At 41.7% G+C, this 18,205-nt stretch overlaps 1 protein-coding gene across 7 annotated transcripts in view; it reads right to left on the bottom strand.

Moving 5' to 3' along the window:
* The window catches only part of ADGRB3 (adhesion G protein-coupled receptor B3), a 1,879,974-nt gene that overhangs the window by 1,138,602 nt on the left and 723,167 nt on the right, over positions 1 to 18,205 (bottom strand). For all 7 annotated transcript variants that reach the window (XM_069606193.1, XM_069606199.1, XM_069606200.1 and 4 more), the window contains one exon: positions 10,587 to 10,751. In XM_069606193.1, coding sequence (XP_069462294.1) covers positions 10,587 to 10,751 — 165 coding nt within the window. The remainder of the gene's footprint in view (positions 1 to 10,586; positions 10,752 to 18,205) is intronic.

Here is an 18,205-nt window from a genome sequence, read left to right as displayed (position 1 = left end):
CAGAAATGAGCAGGACATAGAGAAGGCCTTACCATTGGAGAGTTGTTGACTCATTCCAGGGGTTTTTTTGCTTATGAAAGTCACTGGTGTAGAACGTGTCCATTTGCATGAAGTCTTGCTGTCTCAGAACGTCTACATGATGTGTTGTATGTCGCTGTTCATGATTCATAAAGAGTTGTAATACACAGAATGTCAATTTGTGTATTTTCTTTCATTTTCAGAGTTCCCAAAGATACTTGATGCATGGTTATTGACGTAACTATTTTTAGGATATAGGCTGCTGCACTTAAGGGCAAATATTATCTCTCAGCTAGAAGAGAGGACTCGGCAGATACCTAGCACACATAGAAGGCAGTGCCAGATTGAGATTCTCTCACTTTCCGGCCAGTGCTCTGTAAGCTTTACATAGGCCCTCCAAGTGCACTGCAAAGGATCTACAGAAAATGGCCAAATATTGAGTAGGGAATCGTTATACCCTCTTGGCTAGAAGGACTACGGTACCACAAAGGTGAGAGGCACAACCTCTTTAGGGATTAAGTTGGGCTTCTAGTGAACATGCACAATTTATTTTATTTTATTGTATTGTTTAAAGCGTGGACCTAGTTCGAGAGAAGTGCAGTCCTGTGCAGGTTGAGTGTAGCCAGTGCTTAGGCTGGAATCTTTTAACAGTAGCTCAGCATTGTGATTTGTGGTCTGTGGGTCAGTATGTGCATCCCTTGGGTTTATTCTGTGATCAGGAATTGTTGCTTTGAAGAACTTGAGGATTGTCTGGGTAGGTGCAGGGATTGAGTTCAAGAGGGTGGGTGTGTGACAAGAGAAGGAATGTTTGTGTGTTCTTTCTTAGCAGGCAAGTTGTGATTCAAGCCTGTGGTTTGATTGTTGCACACGATGCATGTGCCACTAGCTGTGCAGAGCTGAGCCATCTGGTATGCTGGAGTTCTACTAGTGACTGCTTTGTAGATGATGCATGCAGTGTTTAACAGTACCCTGGAGAGTAAGCCAGAGTAGTATGCACAGGAAAAGGTTGATTTGGTCACATGTCTACACACTCATAGCGAGGCATGCCACAGCGTGGTGTACTGCTTTTAGGGAAGCTAGATGAGGGGATGGGAGCCTTATCAGAATGGCATTTCCCCCTTCAATATGCAAGACCACAAGGGCCAGCCCGATGTTCTGGAAGTCCTGCAGCAGGATGAAGGGTTTAATTTTGTGAAGGTGGGAGATTTGGAGCAAGGGCTTTGGGCCTTCTTGGCTACTTGTTTCTGGAAGAGCAGGCTGCTGTTGATGGTGAAACTAAGGATTTTGCCGAATCCATCAGTTGTGGATCACAACTTTATCCATGGGTTGGAGGGGAATGTCCACCACCTGGATGGAGGCTGTCTCAATCCTGCACTTGGGACAGGATCCCAATTGATAGTCATGTAGGAGCAGTATTTGTTCAATTCTGGCAACTATTTAGGTTTTGCTGTTAATCATGAGGTTCATAATGGGACGTGTGTTGCCCATGTCATCTGGGTCTAGGGTCTTTTTTTTTAAAAAAGAGGATGTATGCAACCAGTGTTGCTAGTGTCCGGAAATGACCCTTCAATGAGGGAGGCATTAATGATGCTGAGGAGTCTGTTTAATGCCAGGCCGGTCTACTGTTTAATGATGGAGTCTGAGATGATATCATCAGAGTAGGAGAAAATTTGAGGTGAGCATTTTAAGGAGGTTTGTGGTGGAGAGTGGTGAAAACGTGGTACAGAAGGACAGTATGCATACTGTGGTGGAAAGAAGGCTTAAGCTGGGAGAGGTTGATTTGTTTATCTGTCAGATTTGTCTATGTTTTCAATAAAAAAGTAGTTGATTCCACTGCATTTTTCCTAAATTGCTGGCACCTTGGACTCGGGTGAGGGACTGGAAGATAGCGTTACTACTTTGAAGATGGCTTTGCTCCTGATAGAGGTGGCTGCAATGGTGTAGAGTAGTAGGCAGACTTGGTTTAAGTTATCCATATCATACAGTTGGTTGGAGAGATTTGAGATTGTCCAGGATTGATTTTGCACCACTTTTCCTCTAGCACTCTGACTGAGTGTTAGTTGGAGGCAATTTCAGGGGTGCACAAAGAGGCAGAAGATTTGGTCATAGTGAGGCTGGTTTTTAGGTGGGCATGTGTGTCCACCTGTTTCATAGCAGAGATGTTGAATAACTCTGGGAATATACCAAGGCATTCCCTGTGGCAGTAAAATCTGTGAAGTTTGATTCTCACATATTGAACAGGAAGATGTTGAAGGAACACCACTGAGTGAGGGAGCATTTAGCCTGACCTTTGTGGGCTGTGGTCAAGTTAGTGAGATAGTAACAGTGGCATGGTCAGAACAGTCGAGTAGGGAAGGGTCTGTGCAAGTGATGAGGGGGATGATGTTAAGACTAGTTTAGGGTGTTACCTTTGGTGTATGTGGAGGACAGCACAATTTGCTTAATGTCCATGCATATGGTCAGTGTGAATAGCATGCTTCAAATGTGGTTGTTGGTGTCAAACTCTGGGACATTAAAATCTCAGAGAAAGACATTGCTAATATGTGCTAATTTGGCAGAGGGGAGTAAGTTGGACATGCTGTCATTGAAAGAATCAATGCGGTGAGGTGGTATGCAGAGGTAGAAGGTGACATATTCCTTGATTGATAAAGGGAACTGGCAGGCAAGTGATTCAAACATATTTGTTTTGTGAGAGGGAGTGCTGAAGAATGGACAATCGTTCCTGCAGATGATTGCCACTTCACCTCCTGCCTTTCTTGGCCATTTGGCATGTTTGATGCAATAGCGGGGGGCTAAAAGGATGCTATAAATAAATGGGTGGATGAGGTAAAGCATGATTTGGTGATGAAGAGGATGTCAAGGTTGTTGTACGAGTTGAGGCCAGCAATCTCTGCGGAGAGAGATACTGCTGAGTGAGCATTGATCAGCATATGGATTTGAGTGTGCAAGGTCTGTGGGTGCTGGTTAGGTGAGTGGGGGTATTGATGCGGTTTGCTATGGCAGATTGCTAGGGCTGCCCAGCAAACTGTTAAAACACTAGCAAGGGTGGGGGAGAGAAGAAACACATGATGATGCCTCCAGATGAGAAGTTGTGTAGCAATTATTTTATATGTGAAATGTGGATAGCGTGTCTGGGCCTTGGCAGGACCAGACCCGAATAGGCACAACAAGCAGGGAGCCTTCTTTACCTGATAAATTCTTCACAGAGGATGCCTAGGGTTGGCCACGGAAGTAGTTGATACCCCACTCAACCCATTGTTTTAATATTGCTACAGGTTTGTTGACATTTTCTTGTTTGCCAGTCAGAGAATAAACCACTTTTATCCCCTAAAGTATTCTTAATGTGGACAATGACTCTTAGCAATGTCTTCTTGACAAAATAATATGTATACTGATAAATAAATAAAAAATGGTGTTATGCATAAATGAGTGGCCTTATCTTAATGGTTTCATAGTTGGAGGATTATTTGATCTAAAATGAAAATTGTTCATTAACGTTTTAGTAACTTTCTAAAACACCTAACATGTACAGTAAGGTGGAGACACCTACAGAGGGAATTGGCTCTGAATAACTGAACGTTCACTTTGGTTGGTTTCAACTTCTCTCAAAAGTATTTTCTTTAGGGAAAATCACCTGGGTAGATGTCTCTCTCCCTGGGTACAACATATGTAAAACATCTACCTCATGGTGTTCTGCCTCCACCATTGCGAGAGTGGATGAACTTCATTTGCCCACTACTTACAGGGAACAGACCGCAATTGTATGCCAAAAACAAAAGCCAGCACAGAGAAGGTCCTCAGTCAATATACTGTTTGAGTGACATCTGCTACTTACTATCCTGTCCCTGCTCTACTCACCACATTGATTAAAGAAAAGTATCACTGGGGTGAGAAGTCAAAAGATCCCCCTATATTACTAATTTTCCATCCTGATGAAGGCCTGGCATGAATAAAAGAGAAGACTAAGGATGGATGGGGTTTATCCCCTGCGATATGGTCCGAAACACACTGTGTTGACACAATAGTTTTGCAATGGCATCCATTGCTAATGTTTGTCCCATAGAGGTGATAGGGTGTGAACAACTCAAAAATCAAACTCTGAATGTGTCAAAACAAATCTGATGCATAACTGTGGAAATTGAATAATGTGGTACTGTGTTTTTATACCACCTATTGTTGTGATAAAATGGGAATGCATATACCTAAAACTATGTTTAATACAATTGTGTTGTATGTCACACCTTTCGTTGTTGTAGATATGTGTATATGTTTTTATACAGAGAATATTGTGTGTATGATAAAACAGAGAGAACAAATAGGCACTAAAGATAAACAGGGAATACAATATTTCATCCTGTTGGTTCCAAAAATTGTTGGCCTAAATTTTTGCCTGAATAAAGTCTGGTCCTTAAGAAGCTAATCTCTCCTTTTTGGGGGCACCCCCTTCACAACCAGCAGCAGAAGGAGTTTTTGAGAAACATCTTAGTCTTTTCTTGACAAAGGTACTTCTACTTCCTTCAAACATGGATAGAATGAGATGAGAAGTCACCTATTACTGGCACAGACCATATAACTGGTACCAATCATTTAATGTATTGCCTGACTTCATGTCAATGGTTGGGGCAGAGCGCTTTGTTTGTGGTCAAAGGCTGGCACAGAGAAAAGCGTGTCTTCCCCTTGAGAGCTCGGCTTGTTAATGGCCACTTATGTACTGGGTGACTTCAAGCACAGCACAGATGCTGTGTTTACGAGGAACGAAAGCACCCAACAGGAAGCCATCACCCAGCACCCCTATCTGCTTTCTAAAGGTTCAGTAGATTTTATTGAACCTTTGGTGTGGCAAATGTCTCTGAATTACAAGGGGTGACAGATGTTCAGAAAAACGAATAGACTTATTTGTTTTCTGAAGGCACATTATGGCTGAGCTCTGTTACGCTACATATTCTGCAACCCCATATTCCATTAGTAGTATTTTAGTGTATTCTTGTATCACGCAGGCACGTGCCAAAGCCATATAATAACATTAAGGCAACAGTAAGCACTATTCACAGTTATAATCAAACTAAGATCAATACTTTCATGAGATGCAATAGTGCATATCTTCTTTTACCAATGCATACCGCCATCCTCCTTAGAAATGTAATTTCCTCGTGCGGTATCATACACGATGGCTAATTGGAATTTGATCTAAACATAACACAGCGGTAAAACACATATCACTTTGAAGGGCTATGTTGCACTCTACTGGCTTTCACACTACCAAGGGCCAAATCGGGGTCATTCTCTAACAGTTTTTTTTGTCTATTCGCTCAAAGTGTGATGTTGCGACTTGATAAACAGGATATATATCAGACCCTAGACTTAGACCTAAGTGTCGCAAACACAAAGCGACCGTACGGCTTCTGCTGCAAGTCTGGTGGATCTTTAGGAAATGAACCATCTTGCCAATGGGGCATTTGCTGAAATGGTTCGCTTTTGCATCCTGAGTATTTTACCTCTAACTCGTGAGCTATTTTCTTTAATGGCAGCGGCGCCAGCGGCTGAAGAACTCCCATGATCTTCTCGGAGTAACGCAGAAGAGTCAGTGTTACAGATGCGGACGTACATCTCTGCCCGCGTCCAGGCGCTTCTAAATGTGTCAAGGTTTCTTCAAAGGTAGAGCAAAATTGCGGGTTCGCATTGACTTCACCTTTACGGAAGGTTTAAGAAAGGTTGCGATGTTTTCATGAAGTGCTAAAAACATAATGTTACTTGCACACTGAAGGCAGCCAGCGAAGGTATATGAGTCAATACATTGTAGTCATGTCTGGTGGGAAAATGAATCACGTATCTTTCCTTTCAGCTAAATAAAGGATGTGGGAAGGAAAGTGACGTATCCGCAGAGTTTTAATGATAAAGGAGAGAAAACTCTACTGATTTATAAAGCTTTTCCCAATGGGATTGCGCCATTGTAAAATCAGGCCCCTTATGTTAATACATGGGTAAAGCTGTGTATTTAAAATTTTTAAAAAACATTGCATTTTTTCCAGTTTAATTATCAGACGCTATGCCAGTAAGGCATAAGATAATCATGCTCGCTGCACCTGCGTATTCTGCGACACCTGTGGAAATAATGCACTGATCTATGTATTGATCTCTGGCCATGCACCGTGGTTTTCATTTAGTGAAATAAAAATGAGTAAATATAACTTGCCTTCTGGGACATTTTTCCCCAATATGTATGCATTGAGAAAAACTCTATTTTGACTCAATGCCAGTCAACATCACAGGACTAGGGAGAACCCATGCTGTTTCAAGGATCCATGCAGCACGTGATCTGAGAATCGAAAGCTAACAGATAGCTTCATTCCTTGGCTTGCATTTGCAAATTTAGTTGGGGAAATGGCCTTGCGACAAAACTTTCCATTCCGGCATCACTGCATGTGTGTGGTACTGCTATTTTCAGTCCACCAGAGCCAGGACCAACCTTCTCAACATCAGGAAGGCCCACTCTCACCTCATAGTGAACCTGAAGGCCCGCAGAACCCTCTGCCGGACAATCATTGTTCAACTCTAACACATTTAAATCTTAATACCTTACTTAAACAAGAAGTAATAACTTCCCAGTAATCAAATCAACCATCCAAAATGATATCGGTGTGTAAATGAGCAATATACTTTTGTACATGCAAAATCAATACGTTTCTCTTGTTCCTTATTTCCTTATTTGCTTTATCCATTGTCTGCTTTTTCCTCCTAATTGAATTGGAAATGCTATTTATTTACAGATGAATTGTATTTTAACTGTGAATTTAGTATATGTCATTTGCTAAATAAGTTGTTTTATTTAGATTGATTTGTTTGAAATCTATTTGATTGATATATGTGTAAGGTTTTTGTTTTAAAAAAACTGTATCACATTAATAATAAAGAAATAAATATACTTGTGTACATATGTAAATTGCAATTGGCTACCATTTTATCATAAAGGTCTAGTTCAATATTTAAAGCAGTGTGATAGGTCATCAGTTCATTCAAATAAAGCCTCAAATAAAATAGAGTATTTTTGCTTGACACATTTGGTCATTCAACCTTCTTCAGAAACATTAGAGCTAAGAAATAATCAAAGTATACAATTTAGCACAATTACAAGACTCACAAAGCACACACCCTGACTGCAATCAGATTAGGTTTAAGGTGTCTTTTGAATATAATCATTCACAATGGTACAATTCTCAAAGAGTGCCCTCCCTGGAAGAGAAGACAAGGCAACTCATCATGCTGTGAAATCCATTGTCACATTGAGACAAAGCACATGTCTCTCCAAATCTTTTAAAAAACAAAACAAAAATGAAAATTACCAGAATAATGATGTCCAGCATAGGTCTTGTCAACAATGCAAAACCTATGCATATAGAATATCCTTTCTCAGTAGTAGTAAGAAGGCATCCATTTAGTCCTGATATAAAAGTTTAAACTCTTTAAAAATACTTTCCATGTCTCCTCTTACAAGTTTGCAGGTTTTCCAACCAGCATCTAGTAGGATGGAGTGAAGACTGTACATGTTTAGCCTCCTTTTTAAAGCTTAGGTCTGGGAGTACACCTGAATCTTGGTGCAAGGACTGAATCATTGGGCGGAAATGCAATTACATTATATGTCACATGCAACATGCGTGCAGCTGACGTCATCTCACACATCGCACACAAGCATGAAGATGTCGCTATGTTGCACAAATATTGCTCTCAAGATCAATATAGATTAAACATACCCTAGAGTAATTTTAGCAACATTACCACTTTAGTGCATATTCATATCACAAAGTGTACATATAATATGTTTAATGCAACACGTCCATCAAGAATCAAAGAACATGTCAAATTGGATAGTGTCGATAGAATTTGACACAATTTCACCTTGAATTTGGTCACGTATTGATACATGTCATACATTATGATACAATATACAAGGGCCATTACATCATTGACATAAAGGTAATGTAATTTGCAGATGTCAATGAGGACTAGAATCAGAATCAGAATGTTAAGCACCTTCTTACAGAAAATGGCATTGGTGTATCCAGATAGTTCCACAGTGTGCTAACAGTTTGTCGTAGGCTCCCCCTCTTTTTCTTTTAAAAAATGAATTGCAGGAGACATACTTGGAGCTGAGATGCATTGTGATGGTTTTCAATATAGTGTCGGGCCAAAGGTCATTTGAGATGAAAAGGTGAACAATGTTCGTTCCAACGAACTTTGACTTTCCAGTTAATTTACCCACATAAAGATTACCACAGGGACATCTGATCCAGTAAATTACTCCCGGTCAATCACAAGTTGCAAAGTGCCATAGTTCGCTTTTAGTGCCCTTAGATGAATGATGAGTGTATTGGCCTTTTATTATGGAATTACAGTCACCGCAGATCAAAGAGGGGAATGTACCCTTCTTCTTGGATGTCGGAACGTTCTGCATATTCCTGGCACTATGTTCTGCTACAACTAACAACTGACGCACGTTGTTACTTCTTTTATATGAGAAGATAGGAACACCGGCTCTGAAAAGCTTTGGTCAAGTTTACACCTCTTTTTGTGTGACTTTTCAAGATGCATTACATAAAGAAGGACCTACTCAAAGTGAGGACCAGTTTCTCAATCATCTAATCTATCAGCTTCAGTCAAAACAACACTTTCATCCTGGAACAGGTACATAATGTGGCAGAGCACTAATGCCACCTCGGTATCAGCAGTCTGCCACATCTTGTAACTGCACCAGGAATAACGGATGGACTTCTTTGTTTCTTGAAGGGATATTATGACTTGTCCTCTACCACAACTGGTATTCTCCAAACACGTATTAGTCTTTAAGTGTATTCTATTCTTTAGAATTACTCCTCGGTATTAGCGGTCTGCCACATTCTGTGCCTGCACCAGGGTGCAACTGTTACTTTGACCTGAGCTGACGCATTAGATGAATGGGAAATTCAAGTCATTTTGTGAGCATGCTTGCAGGTTTATGCATGTTTCTGATTACTGATGCAGAGTTCGCCCTGATGAAGGTCCTGCGGTCTGAAATGCATCTGTCTCTGTGCGACTTTTCAAGATGCGTTTCATACAGAAGGACCATTACAGTTATATATTTGTATTTATCATTTCAATTTAGAAAATGCACGTGTGTTAATTTTCAGCAATTCTTAAGCGCTTCAGTTTGCAATCAGGTCTGAGGAAGTGTTCCTTCGCTTAGCGCTCACGTGAGTTATTTATTGTCGGCTGAGCCTGAAGCTGTCATGCACCGGATGTTGGAGGCTGTTGGAACTGATGATTTGTGTGAATGTGTCTTCTGACGGGACACGACATATGCTTCAGTGCCAATCACACTTGTCCTTGATGGATACCTGCATTTGAAGCAGTCAGCCGTCTAACTCCAGGCATAAGTACGTGAGCATGAAAAGCGTATCTCTCCCTGAAGAAAAGACCGCGGGCCAATGACAACTGCTGATGGAGCGATCAGAGGCAAAGATGGACATTTTAGCCTTTAAATATCTGCAGAGGAGAAGTGGCAAATCGCCCTTTTAGAATGTGTGCTGTTGATTTAAGATCATTCCATTTGGATTAACATATCTGCTAAATAAAATAATGCAGTTATACCCTCTACTTGAAAGGTGGGCACGTTACTGTCCCTTGCAGGCAGGCAGCTTGAGAAGAGAAAATGGCGACTGTGTGTATAAAGGGCACGTTTAACTTTTTGCCGTAGCTGATCAGAAGAAAGGCAGTTGCCTTGACACTTGTAAGCCCTTTTGTTCTCCTGCAAGGTTCAATTTCACACATGTTAAATGTTGGTAGATGTGGGAGAACATGTGATTGTTGCGTTTGTGGAAGAAAACATTGCGTGCCTCAGGCTCTTTGTGAGAGAAATATGTCTAATCATGCTGGACTGAATCATAAGTGCAAGTCAGAAGGGCATTCAAGCAACAGCCTCTGACTGAATGCGATGGACAGTCCAATTAACCCCATTATTGGTAGTGAAACAGAACTGTGCCCGCACTGTGGGGCACACCTATATTAGCGTTTCCAGCCTTTAGAATGGATGTGTTATGTTACGTTATTTGGCATTTACCTAGTGATCTATATATCATTGGTATGACCTCAAAGCGCTGGTAGGTTGAACGCCCTCGGGGATATGCTTCATAATGTTCAGTCTATCACTATCTGGATGCATGTAAACAATATTGCTATGAACAAAGAGGAGATGATATAAAAGAAGATGTCAGTGCACTCACCAGCTACCCTGGTGTGATACATGATTTGCTTTTTTTCTTCTAAAATGCAAACAGATTTTCTCTTTACACTCCCCGCCCGGGATTGTCTCAGAAAGTCAGGAGACATTTCTTGAATTTAGGAGCATCCTTACACCTGAATAGTGTGGTGAATTATACTAATTTCAGATAATATGCTGCAATCAAAGCTAATTTCACACTGTGGAAGATGTTCCCAAAATCTCTACTGAAAAAATCGAGCCAATCTATTTTGTGAATTGTAATTTCGCTAAAGAACGAAACTCTTGAATAATGTTCCGTACTGTCATTCTCGCTCACCTGGGCATCTCTGCTCACTGCATCTCGTAATTTCCTCACCAGTCCCTTCACATGGTTGCTCCGTCACAGTGGCACCTTGGCATAAGCGGGTCCGTCGCTCCCAGCCTCCGTCACAGGACTTGGAACACCCGCTCCAGTGGCCCCACTGATTCCACTGACCGTTTGCTGCACCGAAAACAAAAAATTGAATGGAATTTTTAGAAGAGAGGATGCCATACGGAAAGCAATATGGACACAACATAGCATAGCAGACCAACGTGGGCATAGTAATAGGGTTGTAGGCGATACTGAGTAACTGGGCATAGTCAGTTCTGCGAGCTCTCAGGCAATCGGGGGCATTTAAAACAGGCTATTTACATAACATCGGGGCAACATATTTGTTTAGCCTATCATGTAGACCTGAGCTTGGTCAAAACACAAAAGCAGGCTAGACCCAAGAACTGCAATTACCTTGAAGGGGGATTATCAATTGGGGTGCACACATGAGTGCAGCTTTGTGGGAGCATCTAAAGGAGGGTCTGCAACTTGCATCCCTCCAAATATGTTGGATTTCAACTCCCATGATCCATCACCATTGATATGCTGAGCAAGGTTGATTGATTTGTAGTCCAAAAAATCTGGAGATCCAAAGGTTGCAGACCCTTGATCTAAAGGCAATGTGTACCCTTTCCTTATTTAAAGGAACATTGCAACGACTGTTAAAAATCTAACTTTGGTAAATGAGAGCTGTCAAAGAAATGGGCAAACTGATATTTGCTGATAATAATAATAATAATATATTTACTAAACATTAAACGCTGACATTTGGGGACAAGATAGCATAATGGCAAGTTAAAATCAAAGGGGCAATTTAATTTAAAAAAAAGAGTATTTTTACTCAAATTACAAGTTGATTTTTTTGAAGCAAATGAGTTTATTTGCAAAATCCATGCCATCTTACAGATATGACAACATATTTTGCAATATGTTAAGGATGCTTCCCAGCTGCTATGGTAGATATGGTGTGAATCACGGAGAGATATTTCATGACTGGCCTCGTCTTTATGACCTTATTAGCACTTCACCTGGCACTCCAGCTGGGGTTTGGGCCAGGAACAGCACAGTAAGCTATGGAAGCTATGATGATGATCTCTGTAAACTGCAAAAGAGCCCTGCTTTCTGTGCACACCAGGAATGATGCCTCAGCTGTCTGAGGAACTTTGCAGTTTCCCATTCCACCCCTTCCACATACATTCTCACCCAGTTCCTATGACTGAAAACCTACCCTGAGATGGTCAAGCGAGAGGGATGAGCAGCAATGTTATAGGGGATTTGGCAAAATACCTAATCAGGTTGTTCAAATTCACGGACATCTCTGGCCCTTTAGTGAATTTCTCAGGAAAATATACTGTAGTGATGGTGGTTTGGCACCAGTTTTCCAAAATGTCCCTGCAACGTAACAAAGGTAAACTGCCTTCCCCAGTGGCGAATTGAGTGGTCCTGTGAAACTGCGTGTACAAAGTAGGGATTTTTAGCTCATCTATCTTGAAACACTTTTTGCACAGATTTCTTTCAGCATTGTCTTGGGTGACGAATCTCCTCATATTACAGACTGAACATTTGGTTTGCTCAGAGTAATCCAGGGGTTCAATTTGTACACCCATTATTCTGGAACTCAATCAATCCCTACTGGAGATAAGTGTTTATGACTTTGAAATCCTTCATTTGGTCAAAGTAGTAATGACAGTTTTGAACAACTTTAATATGAAACAGATAACACGTAGGAATGCAATGTCCTGTGGCCCCTTATGTGCTGTTGCTTTCATTAGACATTTCAATACTTAGACCACCTGGGCGGGAGATGAAGTTTAGAAACACATCTGGGGACTCTTACCATCTCACTAGTGATGACGAAATAACGTAGAACGCGCCAGACTCGCTGATGGAGGCATCTCAGAGACATACCACTGGTAAGAGCGAAAGCTTTGCAGGTTAAGATCCAGGCTCAGTAAGAAAAGGTAGAGAAATCCTGCTAAGGAGAATCCCACTGGGGTGAAGACACGCAGCAGTGTGCTTGTCTGTAAGCAAATTGCCCTTTACGAATCAACACGTCGTGTTTCACAGCATTCTGAAACTGTGCACTTTGGACATTGAAGGATGACCCGGGATTGCACTGCGTCCTGTGCTTGCACTGAGATGTAGCCTATGTCACCACGGAGAGAATTGATTTATTTAGGTGAATGATGTATTAGTGGAAAAGTATGGCTAAAATATTAATCATCACTTTTTGTGGGAATATTCTGGTACTGCTTCATATGATGATTTTATAGGCGCCCTCAGGAAGAGAAACAAGGCACTTGTTTTATGAAGAGGGGAATGTAGACAGGAATGTGTGGATTAATTAAACCATGTCATAAAGGACAACATCGTTTTAATGGCTTCTTTGCATATCGCCATATCTACTCAGTTAAGGATATTGTTTCTAGAGTGGCTGGCTTTCTTGTTCAGGCTTCTTTAAAAAAACAGCGGGTTCCACAAGTGTAATACTTTGGGTAGTGACCCCAAATAAGAAAGAATAGGAATGACAAATAATTTGTCTTTCTGGAATTTTAAACAATAATTGCTAGTCCCCTTAACGTTTTATTTCAGTCACACTTCAGGGGGTGATTCACTGATTTAGTTTGTTCTTAAACACCTCCAATCCACAATGCAGACACGATCCTCCAAAAAGCATTTAGAGTAGAATAAGCATCCAATTCGGACTATGTATTTTGCTTTTTGGAAGTTGCAGTTATAGCATGTTTTGTTCTGCTGATACATATGGTGATCCATTCTTGTACGAAATGTATATCACATTACAATGATATTCCAACCATATTGTTCATAGTGTACTTAGAAACAAAGCTATGTGATGCCACTTCCTGCTTTGTCAATGAGTAAACAGTCTTGTTCCATCGCTTCCAGTGAGGTCACTTCAGGACTTCGGGTGGGGACATGACATAACTTCCTGTGATATCATAAGAAGTCAAGTGTCATGTTATGTCACTTCCGCTACCCCTGGCATTTTGGTGAAATGACGTCTCTGGTAGACATGTAATATAAATACAACGAGCATCCTGTTTGGAATGCTTGACCAATCAGGTGGGAGAGAATGTGGCCTGTATTCGTCATTACATTCCTGGGTTCGCGTGCGCTCTGCTTCATTAAAAACCCTCTCAATGCCTCCTCTCATTTGCTCTCACATTGCTGCCACTCTCACCCTATTAAGCAGTATATAGAAAGTACCCCTTGTTTGCTTCCACCATCTCTGTTGTCTGACCGTATTCAAATCTCCATCCTCGGCAGCCATGGAACATGAAAAGGTGCTACGTACAGAACCCTTTTCAATTCTCCCACGGTGGCCATGTTTTCTTAGGACATTGTTTTGATGAGATGCATAGCGTGTATTGCGCTGCATCCAAGGAAAACATTTTAAAAAGACATGATTTGAACCTGAATTTACAAACCATGGGTAGTAGTGGCAAAATGTACTTAGCTTTTGGGCATACCCCACTGGTAAAACTGCTGCTGCACTCTTTAAGAGTCCTCACTTTGGTTTAGTTCTGAACATGGGTGGCAGGCCATTACCAGGAGAGTCAGCCTATTGGTCAGTTTAATATTGTCTCATTAGAACATGGATTTCATTGTAGACCTTCTCTCAGCCCCAATCAGAAAGATCTTTGGTATAGTTATCATTCCAAATATTATTGGGTCTCCTTATGATTTTGGTGGTATCTGGGTGGTCATTCCGCCCAGATAACATGAAACTGTATTACTGTTACCACCACTTGGTCTGGCGGTATTACTGCCAGATTAGAAGTGGCAGTGGCAGTGCAAGTCCCCTTTCCTTTTTTAGTCCATAGGACTCAATCAGTAATTCTGCAAAAAATGGGCAAAAGTTGGTGGATTCACCTCCAGCTCATAGCGGGAGGCAAAACCTCCAACTTCCCCCCAACTCATAGTTGGCCAGTGCAGTAATGTGGAGGTATATGTGTGAGGACTTCGACCATCGGCACAGGGAAAGAGGGCTCACCTGGGCTTTTTGATATATATATATATTTTTGGAGATCAACTTCTGGAAAATATGTGGGGCCACTCCTGCACATATTTTCCATGCTCACCGCACAGCAGAAGAATAATGATGAACTCTGGGAGTGCACATCTTACCAGTGCCATTGTCCCCTGTCATGTGTATCTGACACCTGACAGCTCTAGGTACATCAAAAGCATCTGGCAGTGGGGAGCCTCATTAGCATTTCAAGGCCCCATGCATTTGCATCTCCATTGTTACACCTTGCTGGTGGTGGCACATACTGAAGAATGTTAATTAGTAGGCCTCAGTGAAGGCCTGGGAGCAGGAAGTGACAATGGAGACCAGAGACCAGCACCTCATTGTAATGCAATCTGTCAACTTGCTACTAACACACCTCCTTGGTATGAAAGGGCAGTGAATGTCCTGTCAGGGACCACTCCTTTCAGAGCAGGGAAGTATGTGAATTGTAGTAGACAAAAGTCTGGCCACAACCCCCTACTTCAAAGGAGGCCCATGTTGTGACCCAGCACTGCATAGGGCTCAGTTAATTAGGGAGACATGTTGATTTACAGCAGACAGTTTGTTGGGATTTGGAAGTATATGTTGTCATCCTTCCCCTGTCTGTTGCCAAGCGCCCTGCCTCTTACCTGAAGAATCACTGAAGACTGTTGGCGGGGACCCAGGATTGGTTCATTAAGGTGGGCGTAGCCTGCACCAATCACTAGGAGCCATTTGGATTTAAAGGAGGGATGAGCCCCTCACTGATCAGATCATCTGAATACTTAGTAAGGTGTAAGAAGAAGGACTAATTTGGACGCAAGCTGAAGGTACAGTCTACCTTACATCTTCCACCAGTGAAGGAAGGCCAGGAGTTCCAAGAGGGAAGCAAGATCCCTCCCCTAAACATCTCCCAGGGAACAGAGGGAGATGCGGGACTCAGAAGACCCATTCAGCAGCTCCCAGCCAGCACACAGCATGCCCTGATATGTTATGACAGCAAGCTTCCTGTGTGGTAAGTGCCAGAGAGTATCTGGACAAAGGACAAGGCTGTTGCCTGCTAACACCCTCCTGAGCTTTGGCCCGTCCACCTTGAAAGGACACCAGCCCTGCAGAGAAGCTAAGAGGAGTGTCACTCAAGCATCATCCAGTGTCCATCTTTTTTAGGATGATTTCTAGACAGCAGAGTCCTCGAACTGCATCCGGCTGCACCGCTGACTGTTGTCACGCCGCAGTCACCAGAGCCGTCCGAGACACCTCAACCAGCATTCTAGATCCAACAACCAGCATAGAGACAAGGATTCTTGGTCCTGAGCCACTGTGCCGGAGAGCATCCAGCCATCCATCGAGCCTCGCTTGCCCAACTGTCTGCTGCCTGGTACCCAAAGCTGTCACCCGCCATTAACTCTGTCTCAAAGGCTGCAAAGCACTCTGGAACTGCCTTGACGCTGTCAAGCACCAAGAACATCTTCAGCACCAGGTACATCATGGTTCTGCCCCCCTGGTCCTTCTCCAAAGGCCCCAAGAGACAGTTACGAACCTTTGCCACTTTGGTGTTGAAACCAAATAATCTTGAACTATAAGACTGATTACTTTAACAACTACCCTCCTGTCAGTATCCAGAGTGCATCCCTTGCCTCTTTGAAACTGTCTGTCCTAAGTGTTCCTTTACAGTGTTGGTTGTAATTGTAGTGTGCTAGAATTGTCTGTTGTACTAATAATAAAGTTGATATTTGTATACCACATTGACTGCACAGACCTTTTTATCATTGGGTAATAATTGTATTTTTACTGTATTGCAAATAACCAATGATCCACAACCTGTGGAGATAAACCTGCCGTTCTGTCCAACAAGGAGGTCTTATAATTTACTTGTATTCCAATCTGTTCGGATCCCTTCTGGTGTACTTGTGGTGTGGGGTTGATTGATAGTTTAGAAACCGATATTCATCCCTGGACCACTGGTGCCCCGGAAGTTGATTCATCACAAAATGGTAACGCTGCTGCATTTAACCTGCACCACCCAACTTGTAAGGAGGCATGACGTAAGCAGAAGCTAAAATCTAGTACTTTCCTTTTCAGTTTACCATCTCTGTGTGTTTATGGAGGGCTCTACTAATTCTATTCTGAATAGACACTAATGAAAGGCTTTAAACTCACTCTCTCAATGACTCACTCACTCACTCCCATTAAATATTGCCTAAGTACACGATCTTATGCAAAATAATTGCCACAGACCTTTCTTTCTTTCTCAGATCAATACAGTAACACACTCAACTCACAACCAGCTTCTACTTCTCAAATTTGTCTGTCCCTATCTGTAGTGCTGATGAAAGAACAATTTATCATTAGCCTTTTTTAGTGTCTATACTCAAGTACTTCCACATCCTATACAGGCTTAGCTAAGAAAACCTAAATCCTAAACTGGTGCATGTGTGAGAGAAATTCTATTTAGAACTGTATGAACAGCATCATTATTCAATTGGTACATTGGGAAAAAAAGGTAATTGGGAGTTCAATTTTGACATTGAGGATATAATGATAATGATTAAGAACCTCTCCCCTCAAGAGCACTGGGTCTGAATGGACTTAGCAATGCAGTATTCAAGCAGTGAGCTATGACCGGGTCTGCTATTTTACCGATATTTTTTAAGAGTATTTTATGAAAGAAAATGCAACCAAACAGCTGGAAATTGGCAAATATTATCCCCATCTATTAAAAGGGGATCAGGAAATTCTGGGCAATATTGACCAACTGCGTTACTAGATGCCGACAGCAATAGCTTGTCACATTAATACTGAGGAAATTGGAAAAGTGGGTAGCTGAAAGAAGTATATTAACAAAATGACAAACTGGCTTTAAAAGGGGGATAGGGACATCCCTTATGGAATTTGTGCTGGAGCACTTTATCCAAAAAGCATGGACTAAAAAAGCACTTCGCCCCATTGCATATAGCTTGCATAGATATTTCAATGGCTTACGATACAGTAACCTGGTTAAATTTGTGTCAGAATCTTCAAATTTGGCATCTACTGGCTGAATGACTAGAGATACTTATGGAAATCCATCATGAGATAAAGATACGAGTGAGACTGTATATGTAGGGTGCCACCACCACTGACATCCCAACCTTAAAGGGAGGGGCTGAGACAGGGATGTGTGTTGACACCCTGCCTATTCAATTTATACATTTCAGATATTGAGAAGCACTTGAAGAAAGTAGCTTTTGTATCGCCCAAATTAGGAAATGTCACAATGTGCTGTCTTGCCTACGCAGATGAAATTATCCTTATAGATCATACCCAAATGGTGTTGCAAAGATTAATCTCACCGTTTGGTATGTTTGCAGCTCCAAATGACCTGCATAGTAATAGCAATACAACTAAAGTAATGTGTTTTACCAGGCGTGCGGTTAAAAAAGGTGCTTTGAGTGGAAGTTAGATAATAAGATATTAACAACTGTGAAGGAACTAACATATCTGGAATATAGAGTATCTGCTCATGCCAATCAAGGAACGTGTGCTTCTGGCAAAGCTAGATGAGAAAGCAAGAGGCTATGCTAGCCACATG

The sequence above is a fragment of the Ambystoma mexicanum genome, chromosome 4p (assembly GCF_040938575.1).
Source record: "Ambystoma mexicanum isolate Mex_15411 chromosome 4p, UKY_AmexF1_1, whole genome shotgun sequence".
Lineage (NCBI taxonomy): Eukaryota > Metazoa > Chordata > Amphibia > Caudata > Ambystomatidae > Ambystoma > Ambystoma mexicanum.
Note: the sequence above shows the minus strand (reverse complement) of the source record. Positions and strands in the feature narration are given on the sequence as shown.